Here is a 15,081-nt window from a genome sequence, read left to right on the forward strand (position 1 = left end):
TGCCTCAGCCTTTCGAAGTGTTGGGATTACAGGCATGAGCCACCACACCTGGCCTGTTCATTTACCAACCTTAAACATTTTTTTTTTTTTGTACTTAATTGACTTGTTTGGACGTTTGAGGTTTTTAGGGATCATGTTTCATTTCCCTTGCTTTCAAATACTGTTCAGAATAAGGATTACATGAAGTCACTAGCAGTTTTACTATGTCCGAACTAGTCCTGAAAGTAAATAAACATATGCACACCCTGAGCACTAAAACAGTTGGAGAATTAATGATACTCCAATCTCTCAGGCCATGTGTCAGTTGGAAACTAACACAGTGGTGAGAACATTTTAAATATTTACAGCCTCATGATGTGAACAAACAGCATTCTCCCTGAAAGAGTAGACTGTAACTCTACATCAGGTTAAAAGAACAGTCTGTCAGACATCAGGAAATAGTCACAAAAAACTGAACATATCTCAGGTGACTCCTACAATGTGCATTCTCCACATTTAATGAAAATTATATGAAATGTAAATAGTAAACAGACCTTAGAAATCATCTGACCAACCTTACCTCATCTTTGTTTTCTCAGTTTAACAGTGTATCAGTGAGACATTTTACTTTTATTGTAGAGCACATATTTCAAGCAGAATTCTACCACCCTGAAGTATAACCACCCTCTCCTTCCTAAGCCCAGACATACTCCTTAGTATTTAAATAAACATCTGTTAAGCTCCAGGCCATGTTCAACGTTGGAATTGTTATGATCAATAAAAAAAAAAGTTAGTTTTCCTACACCAAACAGCTTACAGTCCTAATGAGGAAATGTTTTAGCATTTATTAATTCAAGAAAGATTTCTGGTACTGTGCTAATAACTGTATATAAAAAGATCATTGTAAGATATAAAGCCTATACACTTGAAACTATTAGAAACTAATCCAATAAGACAAAATGGTCATGGTCATTTAGTGCATAATTAACACACCATGCCTTATTCTTCTTGCTCAATTGCCTTATTCCTGTGTCAACATCAGCTTCAAAAAAGTGTATTCAACAAATTTCAAAATCACAGTTTTATAAAATGGCAGATTGATTATGTTAAATGAATGAACCTGTATATTGTATTTGTTTTCTATTGCTGTCCTAACAAATTATCACAAACTTAGTTAACACAAATTTATTATCTTAACAGTTCTGCAGGTCAGAAGTGTGAAATTGATCTCACTAGGCTAAAATTAACTGTATTCCTTCTGGAGGCTCTAGGGAAGATCCATTTCTTTGCCTTTTCCAGATTCCAGAGGCTGTCTGAATTCTTAGTTTTCCATCTTCAAAGCCAGCAACATCAGGCTGAGTCCTTTTCATGCTGCCATATCTCTGGTTTTCTCTTTCGCCTTCCTCTTCCACTTGTAAGGACCCTTCTGATTACACTGCACCCACGTGGATAAACCAAGATAACCTCCCTATTTTAAGGTCAGCTGATGACCAAACAATTTCACTTGCAACCTTTAATTCTCCTTTGCCGTATTCACAAACTGGGGATTAGGACAGGACATGTTTTGGAGGGGGTGTTGAGCCACATTACTCTGCCTACCACATACATTAGCTGAAATATATATATATGGTTTTTGTTTTTGTTTTTGTTTTTTGGAGACAGAGTTTTGCTCTTGTTGCCCAGGCTGGAGTGCAATGGTGCAATCTCAGCTCACGTGTAACTTCCATCTCCTGGGTTCAAGTGATTCTCTTGCCTCAGCTTCCCAAGTAACTGGGATTACAGGCATGTGCCACCATGCCCGGCTAATTTTGTATTTTTAGTAGAGACGGGGTTTCACCATGTTAGTTGAGCTGGTCTCAAACTCCTGACCTCATGACCTGCCCGCCTTGGCCTCCCAAAGTGATGGGATTGCCTGGCCTAAGATTTCTTAATAGAAACTTTAAAGTAAAAATATTAATGTCTATATCCAAAAGTTAGTTCTACTTCCTAAATTGAAAGAAAAATAAATCCTTGAGATTACTAGAAAACCCTTAAAGTAAATGAACATTTATGACTTGTACCCAAATAAATACTATAGGTAATAGACACTAGACACTAACTTATTACTTAAGAAAAAGTACAATAATCACACTTGTATATTTTGACTAGTTGTTGATGTTCCTTGGTCTTCATCTGTAATACAAATGTGTTCATTAGATGTAGTAGAAATATTCTCCAAGCCTTCACTTAATTCTTCAGATTTCTGCATACTTATCCCCTCTCTTTCACTTGACTTTCCAGAGTCCTTAGAGGCACTGGAGGCCTCTGCTGTTTTATCTTCCTCTTTGAAAGTAGCAAGTTTTTTTAAGGATTCTACTACTTCATCTCTCAACTCATCTTCAGATTCCTCAAAATTTCTGAAATAATAAGCACTAAAAATCAGCGTTATGATATGAAAGCACTGAAGAATACATATAAAAACTCATTCCCCTTTTCTCCATTCCCAGTTGAGCAATATAAAAGTTGCATTTTCACCCAGGTTTTTCTAAGCATGATAAACAACTAATGTTGGGAGAATCCATCTTCTGTTGAGTTGTACATTGTGTTAAACACCCTTTATTATATTTATTAACTTCCATCATCTAGTGTTTAAGAGGAGAGGAAGAGAGAATTAAAAAAAAAAAAATTGCCATACATCGGGCCCTTACTATATGCCCATCACTATCCTAGGGCACTTATACCATATTTCACTTAATACTAACAACATTTTGAGGTAGACATTATCATCAAATTGTAAGTAAAGAAGCTGAGGCTCAGAGAGGTTAAAAAAATGTGTTGAGGCCAGGCGCGGTGGCTCAAGCCTGTAATCCCAGCACTTTGGGAGGCCGAGACGGGCGGATCACAAGGTCAGGAGATCGAGACCATCCTGGCTAATCTGGTGAAACCCCGTCTCTACTAAAAAATACAAAAAACTAGCCGGGCGAAGTGGCGGGCGCCTGTAGTCCCAGCTACTCGGGAGGCTGAGGCAGGAGAATGGCATAAACCCGGGAGGTGGAGCTTGCAGTGAGCTGAGATCTGGCCACTGCACTCCAGCCTGGGCAGCAGAGCGAGACTCCATCTCAAAAAAAAAAAAAAAAAATGTGTTGAGGGTCTCACCACTACTGATTCATAGAACCACGAATTAAAATTGTGTCTAAGACTACAACATTGATATTTTTAGAAAGGAAAGGGAATAGATCAATAAGACAATCTGCACCAACCTAAATTAAACCTAAAAGTAACTGCACCAACCTAATATTTAAGTAGCAAGTGTGAGGTCAGGAGTTTGAGACCAGCCTGGCCAACATGGCAAAACTGCCTCTCTACTAAAAATACAAAAAATTAGGCATGGCAGTGCACACTTGTAGTTCCAGCTACTCAGGAGGCTGAGGCAGGAGAATCACTTGAACACAGGAGGCGGAAGTTGCAGTGAGCCAAAATCGAACCACTGCACTCCAGCCTGGGAGACAGAGCGAGACTCCATCTCAAAACAAAACAAAAAAAGTGGCAAGTGGAGGCGATTGAGAAAGAGCTGGTAAGAGCCAAGAAGATGTGTATCGTGGAAGCCAAGGGAGTAGCCAAATAGATGAGGACTGAGAAATGATTATTTGACTTGCCAATTTCAAAGTAATAGATGACTGTTGAAAGAATATTTCAGAGGAGTGCCACACAGCAGGAACCAACGTACAGTGGGTCAAGAAAGCAATGGAGGTTAACAAAGTGGTGACAGGTGGGGACTACAGGCGAGCACCACCATGCCCAGGTTTTTGATTTTTAGCAGTTAGGAGGTCTCACTGTGTTGCCCAAGCTGGTCATAAACTCCTGTGTCCAAACAATCCTCCCTCCTCAGCCTCTCAAAGTGCTGGGAGAGCTACTCAGGAGGCTGATGCAGGAGGATTGCTTGAGCCCAGGAGTTTACGGTTGTAATGAGCTATGATCATGCCACTGCACTCCAGCCTGGGCATCAAGCAAGACACTCGTCTGAAGAAAAAAAAAAAGGTGGTGACAATGAGTTTAAACTCCTCTTTCAGTGAGCCTGGCTCTGAAAGGAATGGTGTTATTTAGAGAACATGGGGGCAATGGTTTTTGGTGGTTGTTTTTAATGGGAGAGAGTTGGGCAGTTTATATGCTGAGGGAAACGAGCATATGATATTGAAAACAGGAGGCAGGTGGAATAACCAATAGGAGCCAGGTCACTGAAAAGAGGCTGGGTTTTAGAGCACCTGCAGAGCATGGGCTTTCAGCAGGAAGAGGGACAGTTTTTCCTCGGAAAAAGAAGATAGGGAGAGAAAAGGAGAGAAGCACTCGTGGATATAGAGAAGTTATGGAGCTAGGAAACTGAGATGATTCCTTCTGCAGAACGCATACTATCTCTGTGAAGGAGGAGGCACAGTCACACGATGAGTGTGTGCTGGACGGGTGTGAGCTGAGGGATGAGGGTTTGGAATCACTGATACACTGGGAAGGAAGCGGACCAGGCTTCGGATTGCCAGTCATCACGGAGGACCCCACTAAAACTGGAGACCATAAATTTGGGTGGACCAGTAAGTGCAGCTTGCACTTACTGTTACCATTCCTGAGACATGTGCTTTACACACTTTCCTTTGTCTTTGTTCCTCTACTAAACTATGCTGTGTCCAGGTATAAATTTCTTTTCATTGTTGCTGCTTGATAATTGTCTTATTTCCCAGATATGAGGATTCCTGGCTTTGTATAATTATAGAAAGTTCACAGCTGAATTGATTTGCATATTGTTTTCTCATATTCTTTTCTTCTGGAACTCCTTTTCATATACATTTGACTTCATGCCTCTTAACTTCTCCATCACATTTTCCATCATGTTTTTCCTTAGACCTATCTTCCAGTTACTAACTCCTTCATTACCTGTATCTATTCTGTTTTTTAAACCATCAGTTGAATTTTAATTTCTATTCACAGATTTTTTTTCAACTTCCAGAAGTTCTAGTTAATTATAAAAATTTTTGCTATGGTCTGAATGTTTGTGCCCCTGTTCCCAATTCAGGTATTGAAACCTAATCCTCAAAGTGATAGTATTAAGGGGTGGAGCTTTTAGGTGATTAGGTCATGAGAGCCCAGCCCTCATGAGTGGGATGAGTGCCCTTATAAAAAAGGCCCAAGGAAGCTTGTTCACTCCTTCCACCAAGTGAGGACACAGCTAGCAGGTGCTGTGTATGGAGCCGAAAGCTAGCCCTTACCAGACACCAAATCTACTGGTACTTTTTTTTCAAGAGAAGTCTCGCTTTTGTCCCCCAGGCTTGAGTGCAATGGCTGGATCTCGGCTCACTGCAACCTCCGCCTGCCAGGTTCAAACGATTCTCCTGCCTCTGCCTCCCAAGTAGCTGGGATTAAGGCACCTGCCACCATGCCCAGCTAATTTTTGTATTTTTTAGTAGAGACAGGGTTTCATCATGTTGGCCAGGCTGGTCTCAAACTCCTGACCTCAGGTGATCCACCCGTCTCGGCCTCCCAAAGTGCTGGGATTACAGGCGTGAGCCACCGCACCCAGCCTCTACTAGCACCTTGATCTTGGACTTCCTAGCCTCTAGAACTAGAAGAAGTGTATTTCTGACATTTTTGTTAACTCGTCTAAGGTACTGTGTTAGAGTAGCCCAAACAGGCTAAGAGAATCTTCCTGCTCTTTACTGAGGGACTATATTTTTCTTATGTTTGGATTCCTCAATTTAATTAAATTAAATAATTTTAAATATACAATATTATAGTCTTTCTAAGATAATTATATTATCTGAAATTCTTTATGGTCTAATCAGCATTTGTTCTATTTGCAATCTCTCATAGTGGTGTCTGTTTTTAAATGTTCAATTGTAAGTTCATCTTCACCAGTGCTTTAGTGAAAAAATCCAACATTTATCCCTCCAGAGTGTCTTATATTTACTTTTAAAAATCCCAGGAGTATTACCACCCCTTCTTGTTAATTTTAGTGTTAATTTCTCAACACAGATGTTTCCAGCCCATACAAGTATTGTAATTCAAGCTCCAAACACAAGTGAAGTCAAATCTCTGGTTATAAATGTCTTAGGGGGAATTTTTCTTCCAGAGATTGGGCTAAAACATACCAGCCACATTACTGGTCTTTTTTTTCGAGACCACACTTGCTCTTCGAGGGTTCCAGCTAGCAAGAATGGAGGGGACCCAAGGAAGAAGACCCTGCTAGATATTTAGGAGGTACACAGAAGAGGAAAGAAATGAAGAAAAAGCAATTTTCAACCCTCCAAAACAAAAGGAGCCCACAAACTAAAATTCTTAACACCTGAATAAATCTAATGGTAAGACAGATGGCATAAAATTAATAAAAGAAAAAAATTGGACCATGAACTAACTCCAGAGGAAATTATTTTTTAAGGAGGATTTTGATAAGTCTCCTAAAGTAAGTATGCCCAAAAAGATAAACTAAAGCAAAGCATTTAAATTTTTTAATTATGAGAAATCATTATGCATTAATGAAACAAGACTATATAAATATAAGAAAAAATAATTATCTTGGGCATGAAATGTATAATCATTTAAATTAAAAACTCAATAGATGGTACCCAGAATAGGCTTAGAAAACAGTATTCAAGGATTCATCCACGCCTGTAATCCCAGTACTTTGGGAGGCTGAGGCAGGTGGATCGCCTGAGGTCAGGAGTTCGAGACCAGCCTGGTCAACACGGTGAAACCCCGTCTCTGCTAAAAATACAAAAATTAGCTGGTTGTGGTGGCACATGCCTATAATCCCAGTTACTCGGGAGGCTGAGGCAGGAGAATCACTTGAACCCAGGAGACAGAGGTTGCAGTGAGCCAAGATCACACCACTGCACAGCAGCCTGGGTGACAAGAGCAAAACTGTCTCAAAAAAAAAAAAAATTCACCTGGAAAGGAACAAAGAAGAGAATAAAAAATATAAAAGTACAATTAGGTACTATTGGAGATAATTGAGAAGATAAAAAATACACCTAATATCTAATTGGAGGATCAAAATGGAGGCAATAAGAAAAGCAAATATTAACATTTTCCAGGACTAAAGAAAGTCATGTATTCTCAAAAGAAAGTGAAGCAAACAGGATAAAAGACATTTTTAGACCTAGACACACCATAGTGAAACATAAGAATGTAAGGAATTAAAAAAAATTATAAAAGTATCAGAGAGAAAGTTAGCATCCCTATAAAGGAAAAACAATGAGATGATAATTGATTTGTCATCAACAATAATAGAAGCCAGGAGAAAAAACAGTTGTCAACCTAAAATTATATGCCCAGCAAAATTACTGCTAAAGACTGAAGGCAAAACAAAAACAATCTTTGATAGGAAAATAAGAAAGTTTACTACTCACTGACATATCATAAATAATTATAGAGAATATACATCAACAAGAAAAAAACTGAAATCAGAGGGAAAGCATGGGATAGAAAAAAAATGGCAAGTTCAGAAAAATGATAAACTAAATTGGCAAAGTGAGTTACATTTGAGAATATGTATATATTAATGCATGTAATAATATAATATTTTTGTTTCAAAAAAGGTAAAATTGGATGAAATGATTTGATGTCTGAGACTTAAAGTATTCCACACTTACAAAAAAAAGTGGGGGGGGGACATAAGACAGAAAAGAAACAATGTTGATAATTGTTGAAGCTAGATGATGGGTACATGAGGGTTCATTATGCTGTTCTCTACTTGGACTATAAATATTTGAAATTTTTAATAATAAAAAAGCTTTTTAAGTAAAATTATATATTAAAAATATCAGAATAAAAGGGTTTTGTGGTTATTTAAATTGTGCTTTTCATATTTGGGAGGAAGGAAGGAATACTGAGCAACTTTTGAATTTGTTAGATCAATTTGTAGGTAGTGTATAAAAGCTAACCATTAAAAGATTAGAAATATAATCTGTATCTTCAAAATTATTATAGAGGGGAAAAAGTAATATAGAAAAGTTTGTCAACCAACAAAAGGCTAGGAAAGAACGGTAAAAAAGAAATGAGAAAAGATAAGGAATAGAAAACCAAAATGGTATGGTAGAGTGAAATCCAAATTTGTCAACAATTATAATAAATTTTACTAAATTAACATTAAAAGACATTTTCACATGGCAAGGAGCACATAAACCGACTACATGCACTTTATAAGAAATACAGCATAACAAAATCCACAAAGAAATGATGAAAATAAAAGAATAGTAAAATACATATTATAAAAGTACTTAAAAAAATAAGGAAGTTGGAATAATAATATCTGTATCAGGCCAAATAGAATTTAATGCAAATAGCATTAATAGGAACAAAAAGTGACAATGTAGAAAAGGGACACTTTACCAAATTGATATAACAATCATAAATTAGAACACAGCTTCTACATATTTAAAGTATAATGAAAAGGAGACCAAATGATGAGAAATCACCAAAACCACAAACACAGTTGAAGATTTCAATGTATCTCTATTAGGAGGTGATGTTTTGTTTTAAAAAGGCTACAGAACATGTTAACAAAAAATGTTTAAGTTTGATATAATAATTACATATAACATATATACTCCCCAAATAGTAAGAATATGCATTTGTAACAGGCATAAAATTGACCCTGTGCTCAATAGTAAAAGAAGTACAATAAACCTTTAAAATCACTAAAATTCAGATGATAGTCCCTGTCCGAAGTACAAATACATTAGAAATCCAGATTTTTTTTAAAAAGTGATTAAGGCCGGGTGCAGTGGCTCATGCCAATAATCCCAGCACTTTGGGAGGCTGAGGTGGGTGAATCACAAGGTCAGGAGTTCAAGCCCAGCCTGGCCAAGATAGTGAAACCCCGTCTCTACTAAAAATACAAAAAGTAGTCCGGTATGGTGGCAGGTGCCTGTAATCCCAGCTACTCGGGAGGCCGAGGCAGAGAACTGGCTTGAACCCCGGAGGCAGAGGTAGCAGTGAGCCAAGATCACACTGCTGCACTCCAGCCTGGGTGACAGAGCAAGATTCCATCTCAAAAAAAAAAGAAAGAGCCGGGCGCGGTGGCTCACGCCTGTAATCCCAGCACTTTGGGAGGCCGAGGCGGGCGGATCACAAGGTCAGGAGATCGAGACCACGGTGAAACCCCGTCTCTACTAAAAATACAAACAAAAAATAGCCGGGCGCGGTTGTGGGCGCCTGTAGTCCCAGCTACTCGGGAGGCTGAGGCAGGAGAATGGCGTGAACCCGGGAGGCGGAGCTTGCAGTGAGCCGAGATCGCGCCACTGCACTCCAGCCTGGGCGACAGAGCGAGACTCCGTCTCAAAAAAAAAAAAGAAAATGAACACAAATACCCCAACGGTGAGAAAATGTTAGCAAAGCAGATATCTGACAAAGGACTAGTAGCAAAGATATATAAACAATTTTAAAATTATAAAGACACCACTTCACACGTAGTAGATGGGTTATAAATGTTAAAACTGACCATACCAAGTGTTGGTAAGGATGTTGAACAACTGGAACTCTTACACACTGTTCGCAGGAATGTGAAATAGAATAACCACTTTGGAAAACAGTTTGGTAATTTTTTAAAAAGTTAAACATTTACCAACTGTGATGGTTAATACTGAGTGTCAACTTGATTGGATTGAAGGATTCAAAGTATTGATCCTGGGTGTGTCTGTGAGGGTGTTGCCAAAGGAGATTAACATTTGAATCAGTGGGCTGGGAAAGGCAGACCCACTCTTAATCTGTGTGGGCAAAATCTATTCAGCTGCCAGCACGGCTAGAATATAAGCAGGCAGAAAAATGTGAAAAGAGAGACTGGCCTAGCTTCCCAGCCTACAGCTTTCTCCCATGCTGGATGCTTCCTGCCCTTGAACATCGGACTCCAAGTTCTTCGGTTTTGAACTCGGACTGGCTCTCCTTTCTCCTCAGCCTGCAGATGGCCTATTGTGGGACCCTGTGACTGTGTGAGTTATACTTTAATAAACTCCCCTTAATATTACATTAATTCAGCTGGGCGCGGTGGCTCACGCCTGTAATCCCAGCACTTTGGGAGGCTGAGGCGGGCGGATCACAAGGTCAGGAGATCGAGACCACGGTGAAATCCCGTCTCTACTAAAAATACAAAAAAATTAGCCAGGCGCGGTGGTGGGCGCCTGTAGTCCCAGCTACTTGGGAGGCTGAGGCAGGAGAATGGCATGATCCCAGGAGGCGGAGCTTGCAGTGAGCCGAGATTGCGCCACTGCACTCCAGCCTGGGGGACAGAGCGAGACTCCCTCTCAAAAAAAAAAAAAAAAAAAAAAAATTACGTTAATTCTGTCCCTCTAGAGAAGTATATTCCATTACTTCTGTCCCTCTAGAGAACCCTAATACACCAACCATACAACTCCGCCATTCCACTCCTAGGTATTTGCTCACAAGAAATGAAAACTTATGTTCACATAAAGACATATACACAAATATTCATAGCCAAAATCTGGAAACAACATAAATGTCCACCAACAGGTGAATCTACAAACAAATTGTGGTATATCTACACAATGGGATACTACTTAGCAATAAAAAGGAAATGAACTATCAATATATACAACAACATGAATGAGTCTCAAAATTATTCTCAAACAGTAGGGTTTCTAGGCAATTTAAGGGTATTGTTCCTCAGTAGTCTAAGTCAAAGCCCAAAAGAGAGAAGGGCCTATATCAAAGGGTCTGGCTTTTATCTAACGAAGTGACTCCCAATAAGATTTGCAGAGATCTGTAAGATTTCTGAAAGAAATATATATAGAGAAGCATAACCAGGTTGGACAGAAAGGGACACAGACAGTATGAAATGAAAAGAGGCCTTTGGGTTCCAAAATTCTGCTAGCAAGGAGGCTAAGAAAAACTCCTTCTTTTCCTCTTTTCTTTGCTAGACAAGGTGATTCTAATGTTCATATGGAAAAATAAGCAAAACAAGCCTGAAAATTCTGAAAAAGAGTATTTAGGGGATGTAGCCCCCCAAAATAAACTATATCATAAACAATGTGTTTATAAATCAATAATTAGACTAGAAAGAATAGGAATTGAATGCAAATACATATAAAAATATACCATAACAGCAGCATTTCAAATTAGAATCAAAAATCTTTTTTTTTTTTTTTGAGATGGAGTCTCTCTGTCCCCTAGGCTGGAGTGCAGTCGTGCGATCTTGGCTCACTGCAAGCTCCACCTCCCGGGTTCAGGTCATTCTCCTGCCTCAGCCTCTCGAGTAGCAGGAACTACAGGCGCCCACCACCACACCCGGCTAATGTTTTTGTATTTTTAGTAGAGATGGGGTTTCACCGTGTTAGCCAGGATGGTCTCGATCTCCTGACCTTGTGATCCACCCTCCTTGGCTTCCCAAAGTGCTGGGATTACAGGCGTGAGCCACTGCGTCCAGCCAGAATCAAAAACCTTTTTAAGCAAATGGTGCTGGAGTAAGTGAGGAGTTATTTGGGGAAAAAAAAAGTTGGGGGGTTGGGCGCGGTGGCTCACGCCTATAATCCCAGCACTTTGGGAGGCTGAGGCGGGCGGATCACGAGGTCAGGAGATCAAGACCATCCTGGCTAACACAGTGAAACCCCGTCTCTACTAAAAATACAAAAAATTATTTTTTGTATTTCCAGGCATGGTGGCAGGCGCCTGTAGTCCCAGCTACTCAGGAGGCTGAGGCAGGAGAGTGGCGTGAACCTGGGAGGCAGAGCTTGCAGTGAGCCAAGATCGTGCCACTGCACTCCAGCCTGGGCAACAGAGCAAGACTCTGTCTCAAAAAAAAAAAAAAAAAGTTGGGGCCTGCATGGTGGCTCAAGCCTGTAATCCCAGCACTTTGGGAGGCTGAGGCGGGTGGATCACAAGGTCAGGGGTTCGAGACCAGCCTGACCAACATGGTGCTACTCCATCTCTACTAAAAATACAAAAATTAGCCAGCCATGGTGGCGTGCACCTGTAATCCCAGCTCTTCAGGAGGCTAAGACAGGAGAATTGCTTGAACCCAGGAGGCGGAGGTTGCAGTGAGTCAATATCGTGCCACTGCGCTCCACTCTGGGCGGCAGAGCGAGACTCCATCTCAAAAAAAAAAATTGGATCCACACTTTGTAGTGTAATATGAATAAAGTTAAAGAGGAATAACATATTTTACTATCAAGAAAAGTAAATAATAAATATACTTTTAAAATCCTGGGATTGACAAGGCACAGTGGCTCATGCCTGTAATCGCAACCCCTTGGGGGGCCAAGGCATGAAAATCACTTGAGTCTAGGAGTTCAAGACCAGCCTGGGCAACACAGCAAGACCCTGTCTCTACAAAAAAACAAAAAAATTAGCTGGGCAGGGTGGTGCATGCTTATAGTCCCAGCCACTTAGGAGGCTGAGGTAGGAGGATCACTTGAGCCCAGGAATTCAAGGTTACAGTGAGCCATAATCGGGCCACTGCATTCCAGCCTGGGGAACAAAGTAAGATCCTGTATGTTAAAAAAGAAGAAATAAAAGAAAGAAAAGAAAAAAAATAAAGAAAGAAAGAAAGAGAAAAAGAGAGTTCAAGACCAGTCTGGGCAATATGGTGAAACATCATCTCTACAAAAAATAAAAAATAAAATAATTAGCCAGCCATAGTGAAACATGCCTGTAGTCCCAGCTACGCAGCAGGCTGAAGTGGGAAGTTAGATTGAGTCCAGGGAGTCGAGGCTGCAGTAAGGTGCGATCACGCCACTGCACTCCAACCTGGATAATAAAGGGACACCCTGTCTCACAAAACAAACAAACAAACAAAAAACCCTAGATTCTTTGTTTTATAAAATAATTGATAAATCTAACTAAATAAAAATAACAGGGCACAAGTCACCATAAACAACATAAAAGGCAAAAACTAAGCAAAATATTTTTGAATCATGGTACAGATAAAAGACTAATTTCCGGGAGGTTGGCGGCGCGGGGCTGAAGGCTAGCAAACCGAGCGATCATGTCGCACAAACAGATTTACTATTCGGACAAATACGACGACGAGGAGTTTGAGTATCGACATGTCATGCTGCCCAAGGACATAGCCAAGCTGGTCCCTAAAACTCATTTGATGTCTGAATCTGAATGGAGGAATCTTGGCGTTCAGCAGAGTCAGGGATGGGTCCATTATATGATCCAGGAACCAGAACCTCACATCTTGCTGTTCCGGCGCCCACTACCCAAGAAGCCAAAGAAATGAAGCTGGCAAGCTACTTTTCAGCCTCAAGCTTTACACAGCTGTCCTTACTTCCTAACATCTTTCTGATAATATTATTATGTTGCCTTCTTGTTTCTCACTTTGATATTTAAAAGATGTTCAATACACTGTTTGAATGTGCTGGTAACTGCTTTGCTTCTTGAGTAGAGCCACCACCACCATAGCCTAGTCAGATGAGTGCTCTGTGGACCCACAGCCTCAGCTGAGTGTGACCCCAGAAGCCACGATGTGCTCTGTATCCAGAACACACTTGGCAGATAGAGAATCTGAGTTTGAGACCATGGCTGTTAACAGAGATCATGTAAACTTGCTGTTTTTGTTTTTTTCCTGCCGGGTGTTGTATGTATGGTGACTTGTGGATTTATGTTTCAGTGTACTGGAAACTTTCCATTTTATTCAAGAAATCTGTTCATGTTAAAAGCCTTGATTAAAGAGGAAGTTTTTATATCTTAAAAAAAAAAAAAAAAAAAAAAAAGACTAATTTCCCTAAAGTGCTGAAAGTTCTCAAATCAATACAGTGTTAATACCTAAATTTTTAAAATGGCCCATGAACAAATTTTCCTGAAAGAGGAAATAAAGATGGCTCTTTAGCATATGGAAAGATAACCTCACTCATAAAAGAAATGCTAACTAAAACTATCATGAACTGACTTTTTTTAACCTATCAATTATCCAATAATCCAAAAATCTAATAACACACTGAGCAAGAGAATGGGGAAATAGACACTTCTATACACTGATGTTAATAGGTGTAAACTCTGTGAAGGACAATTTTATGATATCCAGTTTACAAGTGTACATGCTCTTTGACCCAATACTTTTTGTTCTGGAAATTTAAACTATACATATGCTAGTTTTTGAAACAATAATATGTATTAAACATAATATACTGTTAAATGAAAAAAAAAGCAAATTACAGGACAGTGCACTATGGAACCATCTATATAAAAAGATACATTTACACAAGAAATATGTTTTTGCTTATATTTGTATGGAATTCCTCTGGAGAAGTATACACAAGGAGCAGATTAGATTGGTTGACTGTAGGGAGGAGGACTGTGTAGCTGATATAAAGAGGTAGGTAGTAGGAGGACTGAAAATGGTCTACTTAAAAAATTTGGGATGTATTTTAAAAGTAAATTATGGGCCAAGTGCAGTGGCTCATGATGTAATCCCAGCATTTGGCTCACAGTTTACTTCATGGGAGGCCCAAGTGGGAGGATCACTTGAGGCCAGGAGTTCAAGATGAGCCTGGGCAACATAGCAAGACCCCATCTCTACAAAAAACAAAAAAATTAGCTGGCCATGGTGGCATGCTACAGCTGTAGTCCCAGCTATTCTGGAGGCTGAGGCAAGAGGATCACTTGAGCCCAGGAGTTCAAGGCTGCAGTGAAAATGATCATGCTGCCACACTTCAGCCTGGGCAACAGAGAAAGACCCTGTCTCAAAACAAATGTTAAGTAAATTATAATAAAATTTTAAAAATTCAAAGGACTCCAAAATTTAGAACTAATAAGAGAGTGTAGTGAAGTTACAGGATACATCAGTAGTGTTCTATACACTAGCAGTAGCAAATTTGAAAACACAAGAGGAAAAAAGGAATTTTTTAAAGGACAGAAAATTACAGCTAGATAAGAGGAATAAATTCTAGTGTTCTACAATACTGTAGGATGACTATAGTTAATAGTAATATGGTATATAGTTTTAAATCACTAGAAGGAGGATTATTACGTGCTCCCAACACAAAGAAACAATAAATGTTCGAGATGATGGATATGCTAATTACCCTGAACTGACTGCTATACTTCATATGTATTGAAACATCACTGTGTACCCCATGAATATGTAAAATCATCATTTTTCAATTTAAAAAAATTAGGCAGGCA

At 39.5% G+C, this 15,081-nt stretch overlaps 1 protein-coding gene and 1 pseudogene across 1 annotated transcript in view; one reads left to right on the forward strand and one right to left on the reverse strand.

Annotated features, from left to right (window-relative positions):
- Positions 1 to 1,085: 1,085 nt before the first annotated feature.
- NEK5 (NIMA related kinase 5) overlaps positions 1,086 to 15,081 on the reverse strand; it is a 90,208-nt gene continuing 76,212 nt past the window's right edge. The window contains exon 23 of the mRNA XM_015121121.3: positions 1,086 to 2,375. Coding sequence (XP_014976607.3) covers positions 2,105 to 2,375 — 271 coding nt within the window. The 3' untranslated portion in view covers positions 1,086 to 2,104. The remainder of the gene's footprint in view (positions 2,376 to 15,081) is intronic.
- LOC709952 (cyclin-dependent kinases regulatory subunit 1 pseudogene) lies at positions 12,834 to 13,319 on the forward strand (annotated as a pseudogene).

The sequence above is a fragment of the Macaca mulatta genome, chromosome 17 (genome assembly GCF_049350105.2).
Source record: "Macaca mulatta isolate MMU2019108-1 chromosome 17, T2T-MMU8v2.0, whole genome shotgun sequence".
Taxonomy (NCBI): domain Eukaryota; kingdom Metazoa; phylum Chordata; class Mammalia; order Primates; family Cercopithecidae; genus Macaca; species Macaca mulatta.